At 39.1% G+C, this 22,607-nt stretch overlaps 1 protein-coding gene across 1 annotated transcript in view; it reads left to right on the top strand.

Moving 5' to 3' along the window:
- The window catches only part of LOC134539548 (soluble guanylate cyclase 88E), a 197,193-nt gene that overhangs the window by 132,626 nt on the left and 41,960 nt on the right, over nucleotides 1-22,607 (top strand). Inside the window, exons 4-6 of the mRNA XM_063381673.1 lie at nucleotides 3,624-3,750; nucleotides 16,761-16,915; nucleotides 18,432-18,637. Coding sequence (XP_063237743.1) covers nucleotides 3,624-3,750; nucleotides 16,761-16,915; nucleotides 18,432-18,637 — 488 coding nt within the window. The remainder of the gene's footprint in view (nucleotides 1-3,623; nucleotides 3,751-16,760; nucleotides 16,916-18,431; nucleotides 18,638-22,607) is intronic.

Genomic DNA, 22,607 nt, shown 5'->3' with positions numbered 1-22,607 from the left:
ATAATAGGGAGTTTACTGTACTTAATTTGGCTAAAATATAATCAGAAGCCTGTCCCAGGACAAACTATTAAGATACTACTCACATTTAAAAAAAAATCCAGTAATGTGTAATTTAAAGAAAGTAAAAGAATTTTCTCCTGTCAAGTTTGAACCACTTTCATTAAGCTTATTAATTGCGCAGTTTAACCACTGCACTGCAAATCCTGACAGAAGATTCTAAGTAGTACTATATGTATTATAATTTTGTAACACGTATATATTTGAAACTTTAAATTATTCTTTACTATAACTATTTTATTTTACCAAATGTATTGCAGGGTAGTTTAACTGTCTTATAGTTTATTTTCATACCCCAATACGTTGTTATGTCACACAATTTTTATGAAAGTGATTATATATGAGTTCATGTTCATACACATGGGTCCGCCATCTATCTGTGAGAATCTCGTTGCATGGTGCGCGCGCAATAGTAAGAATTCACTCTAATCATTTATCGATAACGCGCCTAAAGAAGTATAATAATAAAACACGTTTTTGAAATGTAAATAAGTAATTCTATTAATTACCTATATCTATTATCAGCACGACCATTATCAAAACTGAATTACGTAGGAACAATTAAGTAAACTAACGGTATTTTGCTCCAGTTTTGAATTAAAATTGATGATAAGGATGACTAGATTGTTTGAGTGATATTTTTAGTAATTAAAATCAGCTGGTGTTGTAACGCCCCTCGTGCCCTTGATTTTTAGTGTTATAACACCTCTTAAAAGTCCTAGGAAACAGCTGAGCAACAAGCTACAAAATTCACATAAAATTCGAACATCACCAGAGGTGGCACGAGGCGGGGAACAAAACAATTTAGAAACTCCCTACAAACAATCCATTTGGGAGTCAGTGGATCGGTAGAAATATACATATAGGTACTCAATTAAATAAAAACAACAAAATAAGTCATGTGATCTATAGGCTTCCTGGTTTATTTATATTAATATTCTTTTATGTAGTGCATAATCTTTCTTTAATTAGATTTTGCCAGAAAAGATCAAGGCAGATTAACCATCGATCAACAAATTAGCATTTTAACATCTTAGCAATCATTAATGAAGAAAACATGAACACAATTTATAGTGCTAGCGAGTCCGGACCGCGAATCTAGCGAAAATTTAACAAGATTCTAGCCATAGTGAAATGTTTACAAAAAAAGTTAGAATATATTGCCTTGGTTTTGAATCTTATGCAAAAAAAATTACAATATCCCCATGTCCAATAAGGGTTAATTCTTCTTGAGTCATAATTACTGAAGATATAACTTTACATAGTTCACAAAAACTTCTCCCGTGTACACTGGCACACCAAGATTAATGAAATTTTGTCGTTCAGAACTCACGACCAGGTAAAATTCGGCGGGAAGAGCAGAATAAATTTTTTTGGGGTTCACTGAATTGACTTTCAATCACGACCATTTGTGGAGGGGTGACTCTCGGATGACGGGGGTGTTTCTTCAATCGGTAGTTATCTCTTGCACCCTGCCTGCAACAAGGTCCAATATCACCAGAGATTAGGCCAAGTAGCAGACAGACCATCAATCAGGCAAAAGCCCGCTAAAAGGGAGCGAATTGGGGGAAATATTGAATGCAAAAGACTCACCGAAGCAGGGTGATGACAGATGATTCCATTCATGTTGCGCGATCGCCAGTTAGGACGCGCATCGCGGAGATGTCGCGGAAGCACAACTAAAACGTAGCTATTCGGGTTGGCTGACTAACTAACAGAAGACAAAGAAAAGTTTTAGGGAAAAATTCCCTCGGCCAAGACCATCACATCCTATAGCGCAGAAGAAGGCAGATCTGCACGCGATTTATTATTCAAGAAGCAGTTCGACAGAGACGCCGATGTAGTCAGCCCAACAGCCCGCGCATTAATCCATCATGGCGGCTAGATCGTCAAAAAAAAAAAAAAGGATGCTGGGACCCAGTAGTACGAAAAGGGGGGGGGGGGGGGGGGGATATGGCTCAGCGCCGAAAGGAGCCGAAGACGTCCGAGGCAAGGTAAAACGAAGGTCTGTTGCTTGGTAAAAACCTCTATAGCCGTCGAGCGCCGCGCGCTCTATGGAGGCGCAGTTGAACTAAGTTTAACTTCGACTCGCAAATCTCGCGCTAGGTGACTTGCAACCAGCATGGGGGACAAGTGTGCTCTCTGGCGGCCAAGGAAAAGAGAGAGGGAGAGACTTAAGGACACGACCACTAGAGTGCGCCGAAAACCAGGGAAAGAGAACTAGGATAAAAAAAAGGTTTGATATGAGTGTACAGAAGTCTGACAAAAATTAAATAAGAATAAAAATGCAAAAAATTTAAAAATGAAAATTTGAGCCTAAAAATTAAAATCTGTGCCAATCATACCAATAAACGGCACAGTGTATCTAAAACACTGTCAACTGATTAATAAGATTTATAGTCTTCTGCTGTTTAGTTAGAATATTGAATTTTGATTCTGTTTAGAGTTTAAACGGATCGCTCGTTAATAAACGATGCAAATATTATCTAAGAACTGCATGTTGGGAAATACAATTTGTACAAGCTAATAAATAAATTGGATAAAGTCTCCAAGCATCGTATTTATCAAGTGGTTGCTTGTAAAGTTCGATACTATTTTGCTATAAGTATCGTGGTAGCACGATTTCCCTTAAATCAAACTTTGTCATGTGATAAGCACACACAAAAACACTCTCGTTTGAGTATTTTACTGTAAATTTAAAAAAAAAAATCTTCTCAAATAAAAAATGAGGTATTTGTGGTTTAATGTAACCGAATCTTCCTATGAACTATGCTAAACAGGATAAATGTGAATGTGGAAGGAAGTATAATGTTTAGTCGTAGATTGCACACATATTTAAAAATTTATCTTTCCCAATGGAATGTGATTACATTAACAACTTTATTTTATATCTGCCAAGTCACTTCCATACTTGTATAGAAAAGACAGTACGAGAGACTTAGACTTCACTGTAATTTATAATATACTATAGCATCACAAGGAAATTTCGTGTACATTCAATTTAAAGGAATGCGCACTTCAGTGACAAGTATAATTACTGTGTTAGCTAAGTAATGTATTTAAACGTATGGTCTGGTAAATAGATGTACAGATCATAAAGTACGTAATCAGATGCAGCGAGCAGCAGGTCCATAGTTGACACGGGGGACGCACCACAACGCCGAACGTACAATAACGCCGCAAATCATAACGCCGAATGCCAAATTGACTACAACGCCGACAGCTATAAAACTGCTGTGTACCACAACGCCGAAATACATTAACGCCGAAAAATGTCATTGCAGGACTGCCACAAAGGTTAGGTTAGGTAAGGTAAGGTAAGGTAAGGTAAGGTTAGGTTAGGTTAGGCTAGATTAGGCTAGCCTAGGTTAGGTTAGGTTTTGGTATTTCGGCGTTAAGATACATTTAAGAAACACACACAAATTCATTCAGTTGTTTTTCATTTTGCTCCTGTGCCCCCCCTCCCTTCCCCCAGCAATATTTTTCGGCGTTACTGTATTTCGGCGTTGTGGTAAGGACCCGGCGACACGTCGCGGACAGTACTCGCGAGTGTGCGACTGGCGCAGGTGCTGGACATCACGGAGCAGGAGTTCTTCGACCAGATGGGCGTCTACTTCGTGGGCTTCGTCAGCCAGTACGGCTACGACCGCGTGCTGTCCGTGCTGGGCCGGCACATGCGCGACTTCCTCAATGGTGAGCTCTGAGCCCCCGGCACTCTGGCGCGGGTCTGTACCAGGCCCGCTGTCTCCCGTCCTCTCCTGGTGACTGGATACCCCGCTATGTTCCTCACTTGCGATCAGTTATGACATGTTTGAATCCGGATATTCTTGCACAGGTGGAGGGACTACACCACACTTTGCCATAGTACATCTTCCCCCGATTCCAGCTTTGACTAACCTCACTCTAAATCGTGTTCAGACCTTTACTCAACGCTTTACCAAATAGTTCGTTTTCTAAAACAAGGCAACAATTGAAAATTATATGAAATATATACAACTTTAACATGGAAGTTCTTCAAATTGTTTACATAAGTGTTTTTTTTCTGACTGATGAATGCGTTTCCCAGGGTGCCTGACCAACTAAACAAAGGTTCATAGTTCGCATCCAGGCAAGCTTTCAAAACATCCTTTCACGAGACGGTTCCAGGGCTCTGTCCCACTGTCCGCCTGGGAAATGTGCCGTTTATCATAATTTTTGGGCACAAGTTTTGAATTTTAAGTTTAATTTTTCATTTTTAAAGAAGGAAACCAAAAATAAAGTTGCATTTTTAATTTCATTTAATTTTGTTTCCAGTACTGTACTCTCCGACTTGATCTTGTGCAACCAAGTGCACCTGCGCTTGTTCGAAGGCCCAATTAGATACTTTTGCTGACGATTGGTTATCGCAGCATCTCGGCCGCAGTTTGCATCACGTTTTCTCCCTGTAACAGTATGACATTTAGTGCTAGCGAATGCTACCCCAAGCCCACTGCTAGCAACTTTCATTTCTCGGAGGCAAGCAGAGGTAAGCTGTTTGGCAGCACGTCGAGGAGCATATTACAGTCCTCAGCGACGCCTCGGGACAGTCCACACGACACTTTTCCCAGGCGACTTCCCTCATCTCCCACCTGTGGCTTCTCGGGAATTTCAAACCGGAGCATCGACCTCCAGTGAACCCGAGTAGTATAGGATAGTATGTTCTGGCACAGGCTTCAGGCTGTGGATTGTGTGGATTGTGATTGTCGGTCCACCATCTTGGATTTGTGACGTCACGGCGGCCATTTTTGACTCAAAATTCCTCAAAATTCCTCAAAATTGACTCAAAATGACTCAAAAATTCCCGTTTTAAGAAAAAATTTCCCGTTTTCGAGGGAAAAATTCCCGTTTCGAGGGAAAATTTCCCGTTTTATTCCGTAAAAATCCCAGCAGCTAGAAATGTCCATATGTAGGCTTAAGCATCCATGTCTACAGCCTCAGATAAGCCTCATCATGAATTATGACGTCACCGTTGCTATTTTCGTTACGCCCGCCATCTTGAAAATCCGCAATTTTTATGTTAGAAAATCGGGAAAATTTTTAAAAATCATTAAAAAATTAAATAATCGAATTAAATAAAAATCTTAAAAACCACTGTTGGACTTATCGTTACGGTCGCCATCTTGGATTATATAAATGTTGCAATTTTCGTTACGCCCGCCATCTTGAAAATCCGCAATTTTTATGTTAGAAAATCGGGAAAAATTTTTAAAAATCATTAAAAAAATTATTTAATCGAATAAATAATAAAAATCTTAAAAACCACTGTTCCAGTTATCGTTACGGTCGCCATCTTGGATTATATAAATGTTGAATATTTCGTTACACCCGCCATCTTGGTTGAGTACCATGTCATTCTTACACTTTACGTTACGACCACCATATTGGATCCTATTAATGTTGCAATTATCGTTATGGACGCCATCTTGAAATTTAGACGCCATCTTGGAAATCCGTAATTTTTATGTTAGAAAATCGGGATAAATTCCAAAATTCATCAAAAAATTAATGTATTTGAATTCTGTTTGATTATATCGATGTACGTCCTTGGTTCGATTCCCGACGAGAGTAAACGATCGATCCTTCCTCCATGAAAGCTACCTAGACTGATCTACCACCACCAGTACCAAGGTATATATCATCAACTGGTATGACATCATGTCCGCCAACTTGTCTTCATCCGCTGGAGGGAACCATCTTGTTTTCGTCTGCTAGAGTGTGCTGGAGTCATGTTAGTATAATGTTCTGTTCACCATAACTTTGACCTTGACCTTGAACTTTGACCTTGACCTTGGAATTTAACCTTGACCTTGAAATTTGACCTTGACCTTGGACTTTGACCTTGACCTTAAACTTTGACCTTAACCTTGAACTTTGACCTTAACCTTGAAAATTGACCTTGGCCTTTGACCTTGACCTTGAACTTTGACCTTGACCTTGAAATTTGACTTTGACCTTGACGCCCATCATGGATTCGTCATTTTATGTTCAGTACATGCTACCAGAAGCTACCACATGCTAGTGGTCATTGCCAACATCTTGTTTTCGTCTGCTGGAGGAGTAACCATATTGTGTGTACTCGTCTTACCAAAATGTTAGTTTTATTCTAACCTGTTTCAGTGCAGTAATCATTTATTATTACCGAGGTGCCCGCCATCTTGAAATTTGGCCGCCATCTTGAAATCATGTAATTATTTAGCTAGAAATGCGGGAAAAATTCCAAAATTCATCAAAAAAATCACTCATTAATTTACATATTGAATCGATGGATCCCTGTCCTCGGTTCGATTCTTGACCAGTGACAGTTGTAACTAAATATTAAATAAATTTTAGATTCTGTTTTCCATTACCTTTCACAGAGTTTATTAATCATTCGCTCTACGAAAATCAAATCAAGTCAATATTCCTCACCAACGAATTAATACAGTACCGCTATGCATTACATGAAAGTCTAATTTTTCAATAATCGGAATAACCTATAAGCCGTTCATGTACAAAGCCACACATATAGATCAATTGTCTTCAGTCCATGAGACCGAGTCATGTAATTATCAGTCGTATAGGCTAGAAATTTCAGGACCGCATGACCTTCGTCGTTATCTAATTATATACAATTAATCCATCGTGACATTTTTTTATACATACTAAGGGACTAAGTGACCTTGAAAAATATTTTAGTAACACCAAGAGGTTTTAAACTAGTAAATATTCAATCACTACATTTTGTACTACGCGCAATCAACGAAAAGGTAGCACCGCCAACGAAAAGGCAGCTCATTTATCATTGGCTCCAATATTCATTGGCTCCAATATTCATCGGCTCCAATATTCATCGCCTCCAATATTCATTGGCTACAATATTCATCGGCTCCAATATTCATCGACTCCAATATTCATTGGCTCCAATATTCATGGGCTCCAATTGCTCCAAATGCTCCAATATTCAACGGCTCCAATATTCATCAGCTCCAATATTCATCGGCTACAATATTCATTGGCTCCAATATTCATCAGCTCCAATATTCATCGGCTTCAATATTCATCGGCTCCAATATTCATCGGCTCCAATATTCATCGGCTCCAATATTCATCGGCTCCAATATTCCTCGGCTCCAATATTCATCGGCTCCAATATTCATCGGCTCCAATATTCATCGGCTCCAATATTCATCGGCTCCAATATTCATCGGCTCCAATATTCATCGCCTCCAATATTCATTGACTCCAATATTCATCGGCTCCAATATTCATCGGCTCCAATATTCATGGGCTCCAATTGCTCCAAATACTCTAATATTCATTGGCTCCAATATTCATTGGCTCCAATATTCATTGGTTCCAATACTCATCGGCTCCAATATTCATTGGCTCCAATATTCATGGGCTCCAATATTCATTGGCTCCAATTGCTCCAAATGCTACAATATTCAACGGCTCCAATATTCATCGGCTCCAATATTCATCGGCTACAATATTCATTGGCTCCAATATTCATCGGCTCCAATATTCAGCGGCTTCAATATTCATCGGCTCCAATATTCATCGACTCCAATATTCATCGGCTCCAATATTCATCGACTCCAATATTCATTGGCTCCAATATTCATGGGCTCCAATATTCATTGGCTCCTATATTCATTGACTCCAATATTCATGGGCTCCAATATCAATTGGCTCCAATTGCTCCAAATGCCCCAATATTCATTGACTCCAATATTCATGGGCTCCAATTGCTCCAAATGCTCTAATATTCATTGGCTCCAATATTCGTTGGTTTTAATACTCATCGGCTCCAATATTCATTGGCTCCAATATTCATGGGCTCCAATATTCATTGGCTCCAATTGCTCCAAATGCTACAATATTCAACGGCTCCAATATTCATCGGCTCCAATATTCATCGGCTACAATATTTATTGGCTCCAATATTCATCGGCTCTAATATTCATTGGCTTCAATATTCATCGGCTCCAATATTCATCGACTCCAATATTCATCGGCTCCAATATTCATCGGCTCCAATATTCATCGACTCCAATATTCATTGGCTCCAATATTCATGGGCTCCATTATTCATTGGCTCCAATATTCATTGACTCCAATATTCATGGGCTCCAATATCAATTGGCTCCAATTGCTCCAAATGCCCCAATATTCATTGACTCCAATAGTCATTGTTTCCAATATTCATCGGCTCCAATATTTATTGGCTACAATATTCATTGGCTCCATTATTCATTGGCTCCAATATTCATTGGCTCCAATATTCATTGGCTCCAATATTCATCGGCTCCAATATTCATCGGCTCCAATATTCATCGACTCCAATATTCATCGGCTACAATATTCATCGGCTCCAATATTCATCGGCTCCAATATTCATTGGCTTCAATATTTATCGACTCCAATATTCATCGGCTCCAATATTCATCGGCTCCAATATTCATCGACTCCAATATTCATTGGCTCCAATATTCATGGGCTCCAATATCAATTGGCTCCAATTGCTCCAAATGCTTCAATATTCATTGGCTCCAATATTCATTGGCTCCAATTGCTCCAAATGCTTCAATATTCATTGGCTCCATTAATTTGCTCGCTCCAATATTTATTGGCTCCAAAAGGCTCCAACAGTCTTTTGACTCCAACAGTCTTTTTGCTCTTATATTCATTGGCTTCATTATTAATTGACTCCAATATTCGTTGGCTCCAATATTCATTGGATACATTATTCATTGTCTTCATCAGTCATTGACACCAACAGTCTTTTGGTTCCAAAAGTCTTTTGACTCCAAATATATTTGGCTAGAATTCTTCGAGTCTAAGAGACTATGAGGCCACATGTCTACGAGTCTAAAATGATCTAGCTGGTTACAAGTTATACATGGCTCGTGAGGCTACAGAGCTACGAAACCTCTAGAAAACGAGTTTACGTGACTGTGTGGATACAGGAATACAAGTCTACATGACTACTTGACTACGAAGCTACGAAGCTACTCGTCTACAAGGCTCCAATTATCACGTCTGTCTTCGACGGAATTTTCTCTTTTGCTCCAACTGCACCATCAGCATTATTTTATAAGATTATAAGGCTACTTGCTTACGTAGCTTCAAGTCTACGAGGCTCCAATACATCATGGCTACGAGACTACGACTCATGAGGTTACGAGACTATGCGATTGCAAGTCTTCAAGGTTACGTGATCGCGAGGCTATAGGACTACGAAGCTTCCAGAACGCATGGTTACGAGACTGCATGTCTAATTGGCCGCGCGGCTACGAAACTTCATGTCTCTAACTGTCTACAATAGCACTATTCAGTGGTGAGAGTTAATTTATCTCATGCAAAATATCCTGTTTAAAGTAGTGTCGATTATTGTCATCAGATGACATCACGTGTTGCATGCAGGTAAATAATATTTATTTCTTTTATGCGGGATGCGGGATGCTCACTATCGATCGCAATAGAACGATGGCTTCGCTAGGCTCTATGGAAAAGTAATTTTGTTCTTCCAGTAAGTGTTTCACAGATTTCTCAAAGCATATTATTAATTTGACTGAGTAATGATATTTTTTTTAAATTCCACCTGATAAAAATATTGCAAGTTTTGATTTAGTAGCAGAAAGTAACGAATTAAATGTAACTCCAAATAAAATGTCATGTCTCATTAGACAAAAAAAAAATCCATGCAGAGAGCGGTTTCTCAGAATAGTCAGAAGCACTTGAAGAAACCACAGGAATGATCGCAAAAACACGGGAAAAATTATCAAAATATTGACAAGAATAATCAGGAGCACACGGAGAAAACCACCATAACATTATCAATAATAATCGGAAAAACACGGAGAAAACCACCATAATATTGACAAGAATAATCGGAAGCACACGGAGAAAACCACCACAAGTTTTCTTTGATATCATAAAAATACAGAAAAAAATATTTAATAAATAACAAAAAAAATTAATAAAAAATTTTAAATGACAAAGCAAAATACAAAAATACATAAACAGATTCTGCTAGCTTGTGAACTTCTCATTTTTGAGCAAAGATATAGTTCTAGTACAAGCCAGAATTTTTTTAATATTTTTTTATTTTGTCATTTAAAATTTTTTATTAATTTTTTTTTGTTATTTATTAAATATTTTTTTCTGTATTTTTATGATATCAAAGAAAACTTGTGGTGGTTTTCTCCGTGTGCTTCCGATTATTCTTGTCAATATTATGGTGGTTTTCTCCGTGTTTTTCCGATTATTATTGATAATATTATGGTGGTTTTCTCCGTGTGCTCCTGATTATTCTTGTCAATATTTTGATAATTTTTCCCGTGTTTTTGCGATCATTCCTGTGGTTTCTTCAAGTGCTTCTGACTATTCTGAGAAACCGCTCTCTGCATGGATTTTTTTTTTTGTCTAATGAGACATGACATTTTATTTGGAGTTACATTTAATTCGTTACTTTCTGCTACTAAATCAAAACTTGCAATATTTTTATCAGGTGGAATTTAAAAAAATATCATTACTCAGTCAAATTAATAATATGCTTTGAGAAATCTGTGAAACACTTACTGGAAGAACAAAATTCCTTTTCCATAGAGCCTAGCGAAGCCATCGTTCTATTGCGATCGATAGTGAGCATCCCGCATCCCGCATAAAAGAAATAAATATTATTTACCTGCATGCAACACGTGATGTCATCTGATGACAATAATCGACACTACTTTAAACAGGATATTTTGCATGAGATAAATTAACTCTCACCACTGAATAGTGCTATTGTAGACAGTTAGAGACATGAAGTTTCGTAGCCGCGCGGCCAATTAGACATGCAGTCTCGTAACCATGCGTTCTGGAAGCTTCGTAGTCCTATAGCCTCGCGATCACGTAACCTTGAAGACTTGCAATCGCATAGTCTCGTAACCTCATGAGTCGTAGTCTCGTAGCCATGATGTATTGGAGCCTCGTAGAATTGAAGCTACGTAAGCAAGTAGCCTTATAATCTTATAAAATAATGCTGATGGTGCAGTTGGAGCAAAAGAGAAAATTCCGTCGAAGACAGATGTGACAATTGGAGCCTTGTAGACGAGTAGCTTCGTAGCTTCGTAGTCAAGTAGTCATGTAGACTTGTATTCCTGTATCCACACAGTCACGTAAACTCGTTTTCTAGAGGTTTCGTAGCTCTGTAGCCTCACGAGCCATGTATAACTTGTAACCAGCTAGATCATTTTAGACTCGTAGCCATGTGGCCTCATAGTCTCTTAGACTCAAAGAATTCCAGCCAAATATATTTGGAGTCAAAAGACTTTTGGAACCAAAAGACTGTTGGTGTCAATGACTGATGAAGACAATGAATAATGTATCCAATGAATATTGGAGCCAACGAATATTGGAGTCAATTAATAATGAAGCCAATTAATATAGGAGCAAAAAGACTGTTGGAGTCAAAAGACTGTAGGAGCCTTTTGGAGCGAATGAATATTGGAGCGAGCAAATTAATGGAGCCAATGAATATTGAAGCATTTGAAGCAATTGGAGCCAATGAATATTGGAGCCAATGAATATTGAAGCATTTGGAGCAATTGGAGCCAATTGATATTGGAGCCCATGAATATTGGAGCCAATGAATATTGGGGCATTTGGAGCAATTGGAGCCAATTGATATTGGAGCCCATGAATATTGGAGTCAATGAATATTGGAGCCAATGAATATTGGAGCCCATGAATATTGGAGCCAATGAATATTGGAGTCGATGAATATTGGAGCCGATGAATATTGGAGCCGATGAATATTGGAGCCGATGAATATTGGAGTCGATGAATATTGAAGCCGATGAATATTGGAGCCGATGAATATTGGAACCAATGAATATTGGAGCCGATGAATATTGGAGCCGTTGAATATTGTAGCATTTGGAGCAATTGGAGCCAATGAATATTGGAGCCCATGAATATTGGAGCCAATGAATATTGGAGCCGATGAGTATTGGAACCAATGAATATTGGAGCCAATGAATATTGGAGCCAATGAATATTAGAGAATTTGGAGCAATTGGAGCCCATGAATATTAGAGTCAATGAATATTGGAGCATTTGGAGCAATTGGAGCCAATTGATATTGGAGCCCATGAATATTGGAGTCAATGAATATTGGAGCCAATGAATATTGGAGCCCATGAATATTGGAGCCAATGAATATTGGAGTCGATAAATATTGGAGCCGATGAATATTGGAGCCGATGAATATTGGAGTCGATGAATATTGGAGCCGATGAATATTAAAGCCGATGAATATTGGAGCCGATGAATATTGGAGCCAATGAATATTGTAGCCGATGAATATTGGAGCCGATGAATATTGGAGCCGTTGAATATTGTAGCATTTGGAGCAATTGGAGCCAATGAATATTGGAGCCCATGAATATTGGAGCCAATGATTATTGGAGCCGATGAGTATTGGAACCAATGAATATTGGAGCCAATGAATATTGGAGCCAATGAATATTAGAACATTTGGAGCAATTGGAGCCCATGAATATTGGAGCCAATGAATATTGGAGTCGATGAATATTGGAGCCGATGAATATTGGAGTCAATGAATATTGGAAGCGATGAATATTGGAGCCGATGAATATTGGAGCCGATGAATATTGGAGCCGATGAATATCGGAGCCGATGAATATTGGAGCCGATGAATATTGGAGCCGATGAATATTGGAGCCGATGAATATTGGAGCCGAGGAATATTGGAGCCGATGAATATTGGAGCCGATGAATATTGGAGCCGATGAATATTGAAGCCGATGAATATAGGAGCCGATGAATATTGGAGCCAATGAATATTGTAGCCGATGAATATTGGAGCCGATGAATATTGGAGCCGTTGAATATTGGAGCATTTGGAGCAATTGGAGCCCATGAATATTGGAGCCAATGAATATTGGAGTCGATGAATATTGGAGCCGATGAATATTGGAGGCGATGAATATTGGAGCCGATGAATATTGGAGCCAATGAATATTGGAGCCAATGATAAATGAGCTGCCTTTTCGTTGGCGGTGCTACCTTTTCGTTGATTGCGCGTAGTACAAAATGTAGTGATTGAATATTTACTAGTTTAAAACCTCTTGGTGTTACTAAAATATTTTTCAAGGTCATTTAGTCCCTTAGTATGTATAAAAAAATGTCACGATGGATTAATTGTATATAATTAGATAACGACGAAGGTCATGCGGTCCTGAAATTTCTAGCCTATACGACTGATAATTACATGACTCGGTCTCATGGACTGAAGACAATTGATCTATATGTGTGGCTTTGTACATGAACGGCTTATAGGTTATTCCGATTATTGAAAAATTAGACTTTCATGTAATGCATAGCGGTACTGTATTAATTCGTTGGTGAGGAATATTGACTTGATTTGGTTTTCGTAGAGCGAATGATTAATAAACTCTGTGAAAGGTAATGGAAAACAGAATCTAAAATTTATTTAATATTTAGTTACAACTGTCACTGGTCAAGAATCGAACCGAGGACAGGGATCCATCGATTCAATATGTAAATTAATGAGTGATTTTTTTGATGAATTTTGGAATTTTTCCCGCATTTCTAGCTAAATAATTACATGATTTCAAGATGGCGGCCAAATTTCAAGATGGCGGGCACCTCGGTAATAATAAATGATTACTGCACTGAAACAGGTTAGAATAAAACTAACATTTTGGTAAGACGAGTACACACAATATGGTTACTCCTCCAGCAGACGAAAACAAGATGTTGGCAATGACCACTAGCATGTGGTAGCTTCTGGTAGCATGTACTGAACATAAAATGACGAATCCATGATGGGCGTCAAGGTCAAAGTCAAATTTCAAAGTCAAGGTCAAAGTTCAAGGTCAAGGTCAAAGGCCAAGGTCAATTTTCAAGGTCAAGGTCAAAGTTCAAGGTCAAGGTCAAAGTTTAAGGTCAAGGTCAAAGTCCAAGGTCAAGGTCAAATTTCAAGGTCAAGGTTAAAGTCCAAGGTCAAGGTCAATGTTCAAGGTCAAGGTCAAAGTTATGGTGAATGGAACATTATACTAACATGACTCCAGCACACTCTAGCAGACGAAAACAAGATGGTTCCCTCCAGCAGATGAAGACAAGTTGGCGGACATGATGTCATACCAGTTGATGATATATACCTTGGTACTGGTGGTGGTAGATCAGTCTAGGTAGCTTTCATGGAGGAAGGATCGATCGTTTACTCTCGTCGGGAATCGAACCAAGGACGTACATCGATATAATCAAACAGAATTCAAATACATTAATTTTTTGATGAATTTTGGAATTTATCCCGATTTTCTAACATAAAAATTACGGATTTCCAAGATGGCGTCTAAATTTTAAGATGGCGTCCATAACGATAATTGCAACATTAATAGGATCCAATATGGTGGTCGTAACGTAAAGTGTAAGAATGACATGGTACTCAACCAAGATGGCGGGTGTAACGAAATATTCAACATTTATATAATCCAAGATGGCGACCGTCACGATAACTGGAACAGTGGTTTTTAAGATTTTTATTATTTATTCGATTAAATAATTTATTTAATGATTTTTAAAAATTTTCCCGATTTTCTAACATAAAAATTGCGGATTTTCAAGATGGCGGGCGTAACGAAAATTGCAACATTTATATAATCCAAGATGGCGACCGTAACGATAAGTCCAACAGTGGTTTTTAAGATTTTTATTTAATTCGATTATTTAATTTTTTAATGATTTTTAAAAATTTTCCCGATTTTCTAACATAAAAATTGCGGATTTTCAAGATGGCGGGCGTAACGAAAATAGCAACGGTGACGTCATAATTCATGATGAGGCCTATCTGAGGCTGTAGACATGGATGCTTAAGCCTACATATGGACATTTCTAGCTGCTGGGATTTTTACGGAATAAAACGGGAAATTTTCCCTCGAAACGGGAATTTTTCCCTCGAAAACGGGAAATTTTTTCTTAAAACGGGAATTTTTGAGTCATTTTGAGTCAATTTTGAGGAATTTTGAGTCAAAAATGGCCGCCGTGACGTCACAAATCCAAGATGGTGGACCGACAATCACAATCCACACAATCCACAGCCTGAAGCCTGTGCCAGAACATACTATCCTATACTACTAACCCGCACAGAGTACATGGCCTCTCCAAGGACATACGCCCTTGTCCAACAGAGCCCTCAGCGAAGCCTAGTTGCGGCAAAAATCCCTAACCTTGCTCTGTCCGCTGGTTGCGAGTGCGCACAGTGCACTCTAGCGGACACCTCTGTGACCCTCCAGCCAGTTTCTCAACTTGGCCGCCAGAGCGCTCTACTCATCCCTCCCATAAGAGACAGCTTGTCACAATCGACTTTGGAAGCAGTCGCGGTGCGATTGCGACCTTAGTCTGCCCGCGACCCAGGTGAGAGCGCGGCGAGCGCTTTTGCAGTCTGCTTCACCCTTTCAGGCATCTTCGGATACCTTCGGGCCATCACCCCCCCCCCCCCCCCCTCCTTGGATGGGCGCTGTAACTTGCTTTAATTAGGCGCGCCGACGCCATTTTTGAAGATTCGGCGGGCAGCAACTGATCAGTACGGACCACGCGTCGCGATTCGCGAGTGTCCACCTCAGTTTTCCTTCCTAGACTTGACACTACGTCATGTAGTCTCGAACGTCAAGGCATAAATGCCTTATTTTTCTTTTTTAAATTGGCTGCCCGTAATAGTTTTTTTAAATCGAAATTATTTCTTCACTTTTCTCGTCAAGGCTACCGCGGACTTCCGCGCCGAGAGTTGCCTACTCTACTCCTGGAGCCAGCTAACGTGACTTCACCCCACTGTTTTGGGTAAGTGGTCGTCATATCTCCCCCCTTCTTTTTGCCTTTCCCTGGGCGTAGTCTTGCCCAGCCTTAGCCGCCTGTTAACCAGTCTAAGCAATTTGGGACTTTGGTTACAGGCGGGGTTCAAGAATTGGATACCAAAATTAGCAGTCAGTGATTGGGCTCATGCAGTCACACTTTTTCTCCCCTCTCCGGTCGACATACAAGTTTCTACATAAAACGAATTCTTCTGGACTTTAATCTACAGAAACCTCCGGTGCCAGGACAGCCAGTTTTCAGGACATAGGATTTGGTTGAATTCATTCCAAAAGCAAATTAAAAACAGAATGTAATTGTCTTCCTTTTGATCCTGCGAGCTCACGTAAAACCAGGGTCAAGTTTAAGCGATATGGTTGTTTTACTTTTATATGGTTTTTTGTTGCTCCGGGGCTCCCTTCTGTTTGTAATTGATGTATTTTAATACAGGTGTACTTAAAAGATGAAGATAAAAGAAAAGAAAAGCTAAGTAAATAATTTTAGTAAAAGGGCAGCTATATAAATCAAACCAGCAGTCTTGTTATTTCTTTATCACTCATCCTCGATCCACATAGCCTCCTAGAGTTCCTAGTAGGTTATAAGTAAATTCCTTTGTACGATGTCTGGGCACCTCTGTGATAATAATTGTTGTTGTTTGTTTTCTGGACTGACGCTTCCAAGGCCTTATTTTTTTACTTATTAATTTTTTTGAGTGTTAACCTGCAGCCCAGCGTACGTTACAGAAACACTACGGAGTGTGGAGTGTGAGGTGTGGTGTCGGCCGGGGCTCATCGCGCCTTGTCCGCCGTGTGCTGGCTGTTGAGGTCTGGACAACCTGCACGAGTACCTCAAGTTCTCGTACCCCCGCATGAGGGCGCCCTCCTTCATCTGCGAGAACGAGACGAGACACGGGCTCACGCTGCACTACCGCAGCAAGCGGCGGGGCTTCGTCTACTACACCATGGGCCAGATCAGAGAGGTCAGTGCACCTCCTTCAACACGTCTCTTCCATAGTGGCAGGCAATTCAGAAAAATTGGTTGTCGGTAAAGTCGGTTTACGGACGATAGTTTAACGTGACAACGCCATAACAAAACATTGACGAAATGATTGCATACTTTATGAATAAAATTGAATCATTTTTATTTGAATAATAAAAGAATAAATACTTGAAATTATACTAGTAATCAGATTTTTAAAATGCAAGAATAATTGACATTTATTGCCGAAATTGTTGTTGTAATAAGCAATGAAAACCACATTAACTTTTCACTTCACTTTATAAACAGTCGAGTGGAAGAGAGATAGATGCGGCGCAAGCGTACAATGACCGTAACGGGACACAGCGTAACGGAACAATGTGCGTAACGAGACACTTTTTCGTGCGTGCAGCCGGCGTTCATCGATTTATTAGACGTTGTCACGTCAAAAACGAATGATAACAAAAATCGGGAGATACAGTTTGGTGTTGCGGCTACACACCTATCATCTCCATACATAAATTTTAATTACACCACTGGATAGATAAAGGATCAAAGAATTAGTTACGCTAGGTGAGGACTATAACGCATCGCGCGCGGTGTAGGGGGAAGCGCCGCCATTTTGAGGTCATTTTGCTGCGTTTCGCGATTTCCATTTAGTATGATTTTTCACTCGGAGAAGTTACGACGTTCGTTTTGAGTTTCAGTCGTCAGCTCTCATCAAAATCTATCGATTCCAAGTATAAAACATTTGTGTAAAATAGTTTGTAATGAAAATATTACCTGGTATGTACACGTATTCACGTACAGCACACGGTCGTGTCCATAACACAGTCACACCCAATTATTTTTTCATGTACAATTTCTATTTATATTCAAATAGTAATAATGAAACACTTATAATATCAATCTGAAGTTGACAGTATGTTTGAATCTTTGTTCTGGTATGGTAAGGACAAGCGTGGTTGTTAAATTTTGGCAACATTATTAAATTTCATAATACTCTTAGAAATTGACCCATATAATGAATGTAAACTCATTTGACAGACAGAGGAAACTGGACAAATTTTTAGAAATAAAGCTACTTTATTTAATGCGAATCACCTATGTACTAGTTGTTCGAAACTTTTTTATTTCATTCTTGTGTTGTTGCTACTCATTAAAACGTTCTAAGGTGCGAAAAGAACTGCACAGCCTTAAAGGTTCCAGGAAGTAGATGGTTAAGGAGGTTTGAGTATTAAATAATTATTTTATAAAAAGATTAGAGGCATAGAGGTAGAATGTTTAGATTTGTGTGTGTTAGAATGATGTAAAACTCTGAGAGATTACTTCTTGGATATATGTAAGACTCGGGAGAAACGAAGCTGTAGGTTAGGCATGGTTGCAGAGTTTGAAGTTTGTAGCGACTGGAGAGTATTGGATCTCGGAATGTTTGTAGCTTGGAGAACCACAGCTCAGACAGTTGGAGGAGGATGCAGAGAGTGCTGGGTGGTGCTGGTATCGGCTGTGCTCCCCAGGTAGCCAGGCACTTCTACCACAAGGACATGCGCATCGAGCTGGTCCGGGAGGAACTGCTCTTCGACACGGTGCACGTGACCTTCCAGCTGACCTTCGACAACCGCGCCTTCACGCTCGCCTCGCTCACCATGACCCGCGAGGAGAAGCACCTGCCCATCAGTGCGTCCATGCTCTTCGAGATCTTCCCCTTCTGCATCGTGTTCGGGTTAGTGTCTTACTCCCGCGTCGCAGTCTCCACTACTTACTGTTCACCTCTAAGCTTCCTGCTGTAGTGGGTTCTGCGCTCACTCTCTTGTCTCGTGTCTTAGTGCACCTCGAGTGAACACTCATGTTTTTGACGTGTTGCGCCAGACTGGCGACGCGCAGGGGCCTATCTGAGCACGGGGTTTTTAGAACAAAATAAATTTTCATTTAACTGAAACAAGTTTCATGTGTTAAATTTATTTCTTATATATTTTTATTATCAATTGAATAAAAAAATAACTGTTCGGAGTGCCAATAGATGTGAAAACCAGACTTATTTTAATAATTTCAATTTACAAATTATGAATTGTTAATTATTCAGGCTATAATTAATTTTAAAAAAATAGAAAATTTGTTCCTAAGTTGTAAGTTTTCACTTCTGACGGCGTCTCTAAGACTGCCAGTAGTATATGAATGTTCCTCCGAGATCAGGCGCCAGGCGGTAGTGCCAGGTGGCGAGCCACATCTCTGACGTCACGTCCATCTCTGGCGTCACGGCGGCCATCTTGGACGAGCGTAACTGGACACAGTGTAACGGGACATAACGTAACGGGACAAGTAGATCATTGGAGTCATCTTGGATCCGCCATTTTGGATGACGTCATTGTGTTCTAGAACATTCCGGCGATGTGTTTTCCGCCATATTGGATGATGACGTCACCGTTGCAATTTTCGTTACGGTCGCCATCTTTAAATTTTTTATTTATTATCCGATTTTAAAAAAATTACTTTAAAAATTATAAAAAATTCACTAAATAAAATTTTAATAAAAAAATTATAAAAAACATACATTTACGACACGGAGTTTGGAGTCCTCGGTCCGAACCCGACGAGGGCAAAATAATTAAAATGGCGACCGATCCTTCCCTCACAGTGGACGCAGGCAGACTGACCCCCACCACTTTTTTTCAAAGCATATATAACGTCATCTAGTATGACGTCATGTCCGCCATCTTGTCTTCGTATGCTGGAAGCCACAATCTTGTTATCGACTACTAGAGTGCGCTGACACCATGTTAGTTTAATTCTTACCCGCTAGAGTGCAGTAATCATTTATTACTGTGACACCCGCCATCTTTAAATTTGGCCACCATCTTGAAATCATGTAATAATGTAGCTAGAAATTCGGGAAAAATTCCAAAATTCATTAAATAAATCACTCATTAATTTACATATTGATTCGATCCGCTCCTGTCCTCGGTTCGATACCCGATCGATGCAATTATGTTTAATTTTATGTAAAAATAATAATATCAATAAACCATGTTCAACATTCTTAAAGAGACTTTAAATCCTCTACTACCATCATCCTATCAGACATCAAGACCAACATATTGGTAATTCATAATTTTAATGCTAGAGATTTGGGAAAAATTTCAAAATTCAATAAATAAATTGGCAATAAATATACTGATTGATTCGATGGATTCCTAACCTTGGTTCGATCACAGGATGATACAAAACAACTTTAATATTTAAAAAAAAAGTTAGGTTTGAGAAAATAAAACACGACAAGTTCTTTTAAAAACACTTTTATTACACAAATACTACACTACTACAAGTACAAAAAATACACAGACAAATTACTAAAGCCTTTTGGATTCCTCGATTCAAACAGTCTTCTTGTTGTATGGACCAAATCTTTTACATGTTCGTAAATGTCTATTCAGTTTATCAGGTCGACATATTGGTACACCACAATTTTCACACAAAGACGAATTATCGACTTCATTAAAATAACAGTGATATATTTCATGTTGTTCTGCACTTTCTATATTTGCCAATGTTTTGTTACAAAATATACAGCTTGATTCCGATGAATGTACAGCCAGTCTATCACAATTCCTGAAGTGCCGTTTTAATCTTCCATATTGTACAAACTTGCTTAAAAACCTGTTGCACTGATATTTAATGCGTTCAGAGTTATTACTACAATTGTGTATTACATAATCACATAATTTCAAATTTTTGATCTTCTCACAGTACGTGCAGTCGGGTGATGGAACACCGCTGGATGCTCCTTCCTTCATCAATGACACTGAAATTGTTGACAACCATTGTTACACTGCTGACATGTTAACTTCTGACGCCGTTGAGGTCTGCTCTGCAGAAGATGTTGCACGCATCGAAATCTCCTGCTGTGCTGAGAGAGCAGGTGTAGCTGTAGACATCGTTGTCATCGTGCTCTGCACTGATGATGGTAGACGTTCGATCCAGGTTGGTGTAGAAAGTGGTAATGATGCCATCGAGTTCTCAAGAATAGCTGGATACCGGTCTATTCTGTTATACAGGTCTAACTATCCGATCCGTTCATCACCACAGTCAGAGACGGACTGAAGTTCATATCACCAGGGTCTCACTTATATATTCTCATCAGCTGGTACAACACACGAGTCAAAACAATAACCATGTCCATTATACTCGCACTAAACTTTCTCACAGCATTTTTTATAATGAAGACGTAAGCTATCAATACGTGAAATTAGTTTATTGCACTTATTGCACTGAAATTGTATTCTTTTAACATTATTAGAACAACTGCTTCTTTCATGTCTGCGAGCATTTGAGGTGATAATAAATGATGCGTCACAGTATTTGCACTGACGCAATGTACGCTCTTCATTAATGGAAGTATCCATTGCTGATGATGAAACTTCGGATGATGGTGGTATCACATCTGTTGACGTCTCCAGGAAAACGTCTGTTGATGCCGTCGTCGTCGTTGCCAACGGGATCTGCACCTTCTCCGTCGTAGCTGTCGTAAAGGTTCCCGTAGACGATGGTACAACCTCCGAGTTATTCATTAAAGTCGGTAAAGATGCCATAGAGTTCGCAAGATAAGGTAATTACAAGATTTATGCACCAGATTAAACAAACTAATTGATCCTTACACCGCCGTCGTCAGTAACAAACTGAGCGTCCTGCTGTCTAGGAATCGCTTATATACACGCACAGTATGGAATAATACGCTAGTCAAATCAAGAACCATCTACAATAATACTAGAGTCAAAACAACATTAAAAATAGAAGGACCATCAACGAAAAGGCAGCACATTTGAAAGCACCAACAACGAAAAGCCAGCACATTTGGAAGCACCGACAACGAAAAGGCAGCACATTTGGAAGCACCGACAAAGAAAAGGCAGCACATTTGGAAGCACCGACATAGAAAAGGCAGCACATTTGGAAGCACCGACAACGAAAAGGCAGCACATTCGGAAGCACCGACAACCATTCTGGCTTGGACTATAACTCTATTTTTGCTCAACAATGAGAAGTTCACAAGCTAGCATAATTAGTTTTTAGAATTTTTTTGTGATTTTATTAATTTTTTATTAATTTTTTTTCTGTAATTTTATGATAATTAAAACTTGTGGCGGTTTTCTCTGTGTGCTTCGGATTATTCTTCTTAATATTATGGTGGTTTTCTCCGTGTGCTCCTGATTATTTTTGACAATATTATGGTTGTTTTCTCCGTGTGCTCCTGAATATTCTTGTCAATATTATGACGGTTTTCTCCGTGTGCTCCTGATTATACTTGACAGTATTTTGATGATTTTCTGCAAGTGCTTCTGGTTACAGATGAGTAATTTATCTCTTCATGAAGGATTTTTTTAATTTAATGAGTCATGTTAATTTATTTAAGGTTACATTTAATTAGTGAATTTCTGCTACTTAATCAACACTTGTAATATTTTTATCAGGTGGAAATTAAAAAAAAATATAATTTATCAGTCAAATAATAATAATCTCTGAGAAATCTAAGAAGCACTAACAGGAAGGACGGACTTCATTCTCCTTGGAGTCTAGCGAAGCCATCCTTCTTTTGCGATCGTTAGTGAGCATCCCGCATCTCGCATGAAAGAACTAAATATTATTTACCTGCAAGCAACATGTGGCGACATCTGTTGTTGAAAAGCAGAACTACATGT

Source organism: Bacillus rossius, chromosome 15 (assembly GCF_032445375.1).
Source record: "Bacillus rossius redtenbacheri isolate Brsri chromosome 15, Brsri_v3, whole genome shotgun sequence".
Lineage (NCBI taxonomy): Eukaryota > Metazoa > Arthropoda > Insecta > Phasmatodea > Bacillidae > Bacillus > Bacillus rossius.
This window is presented reverse-complemented; position numbering and strand designations above follow the sequence as displayed.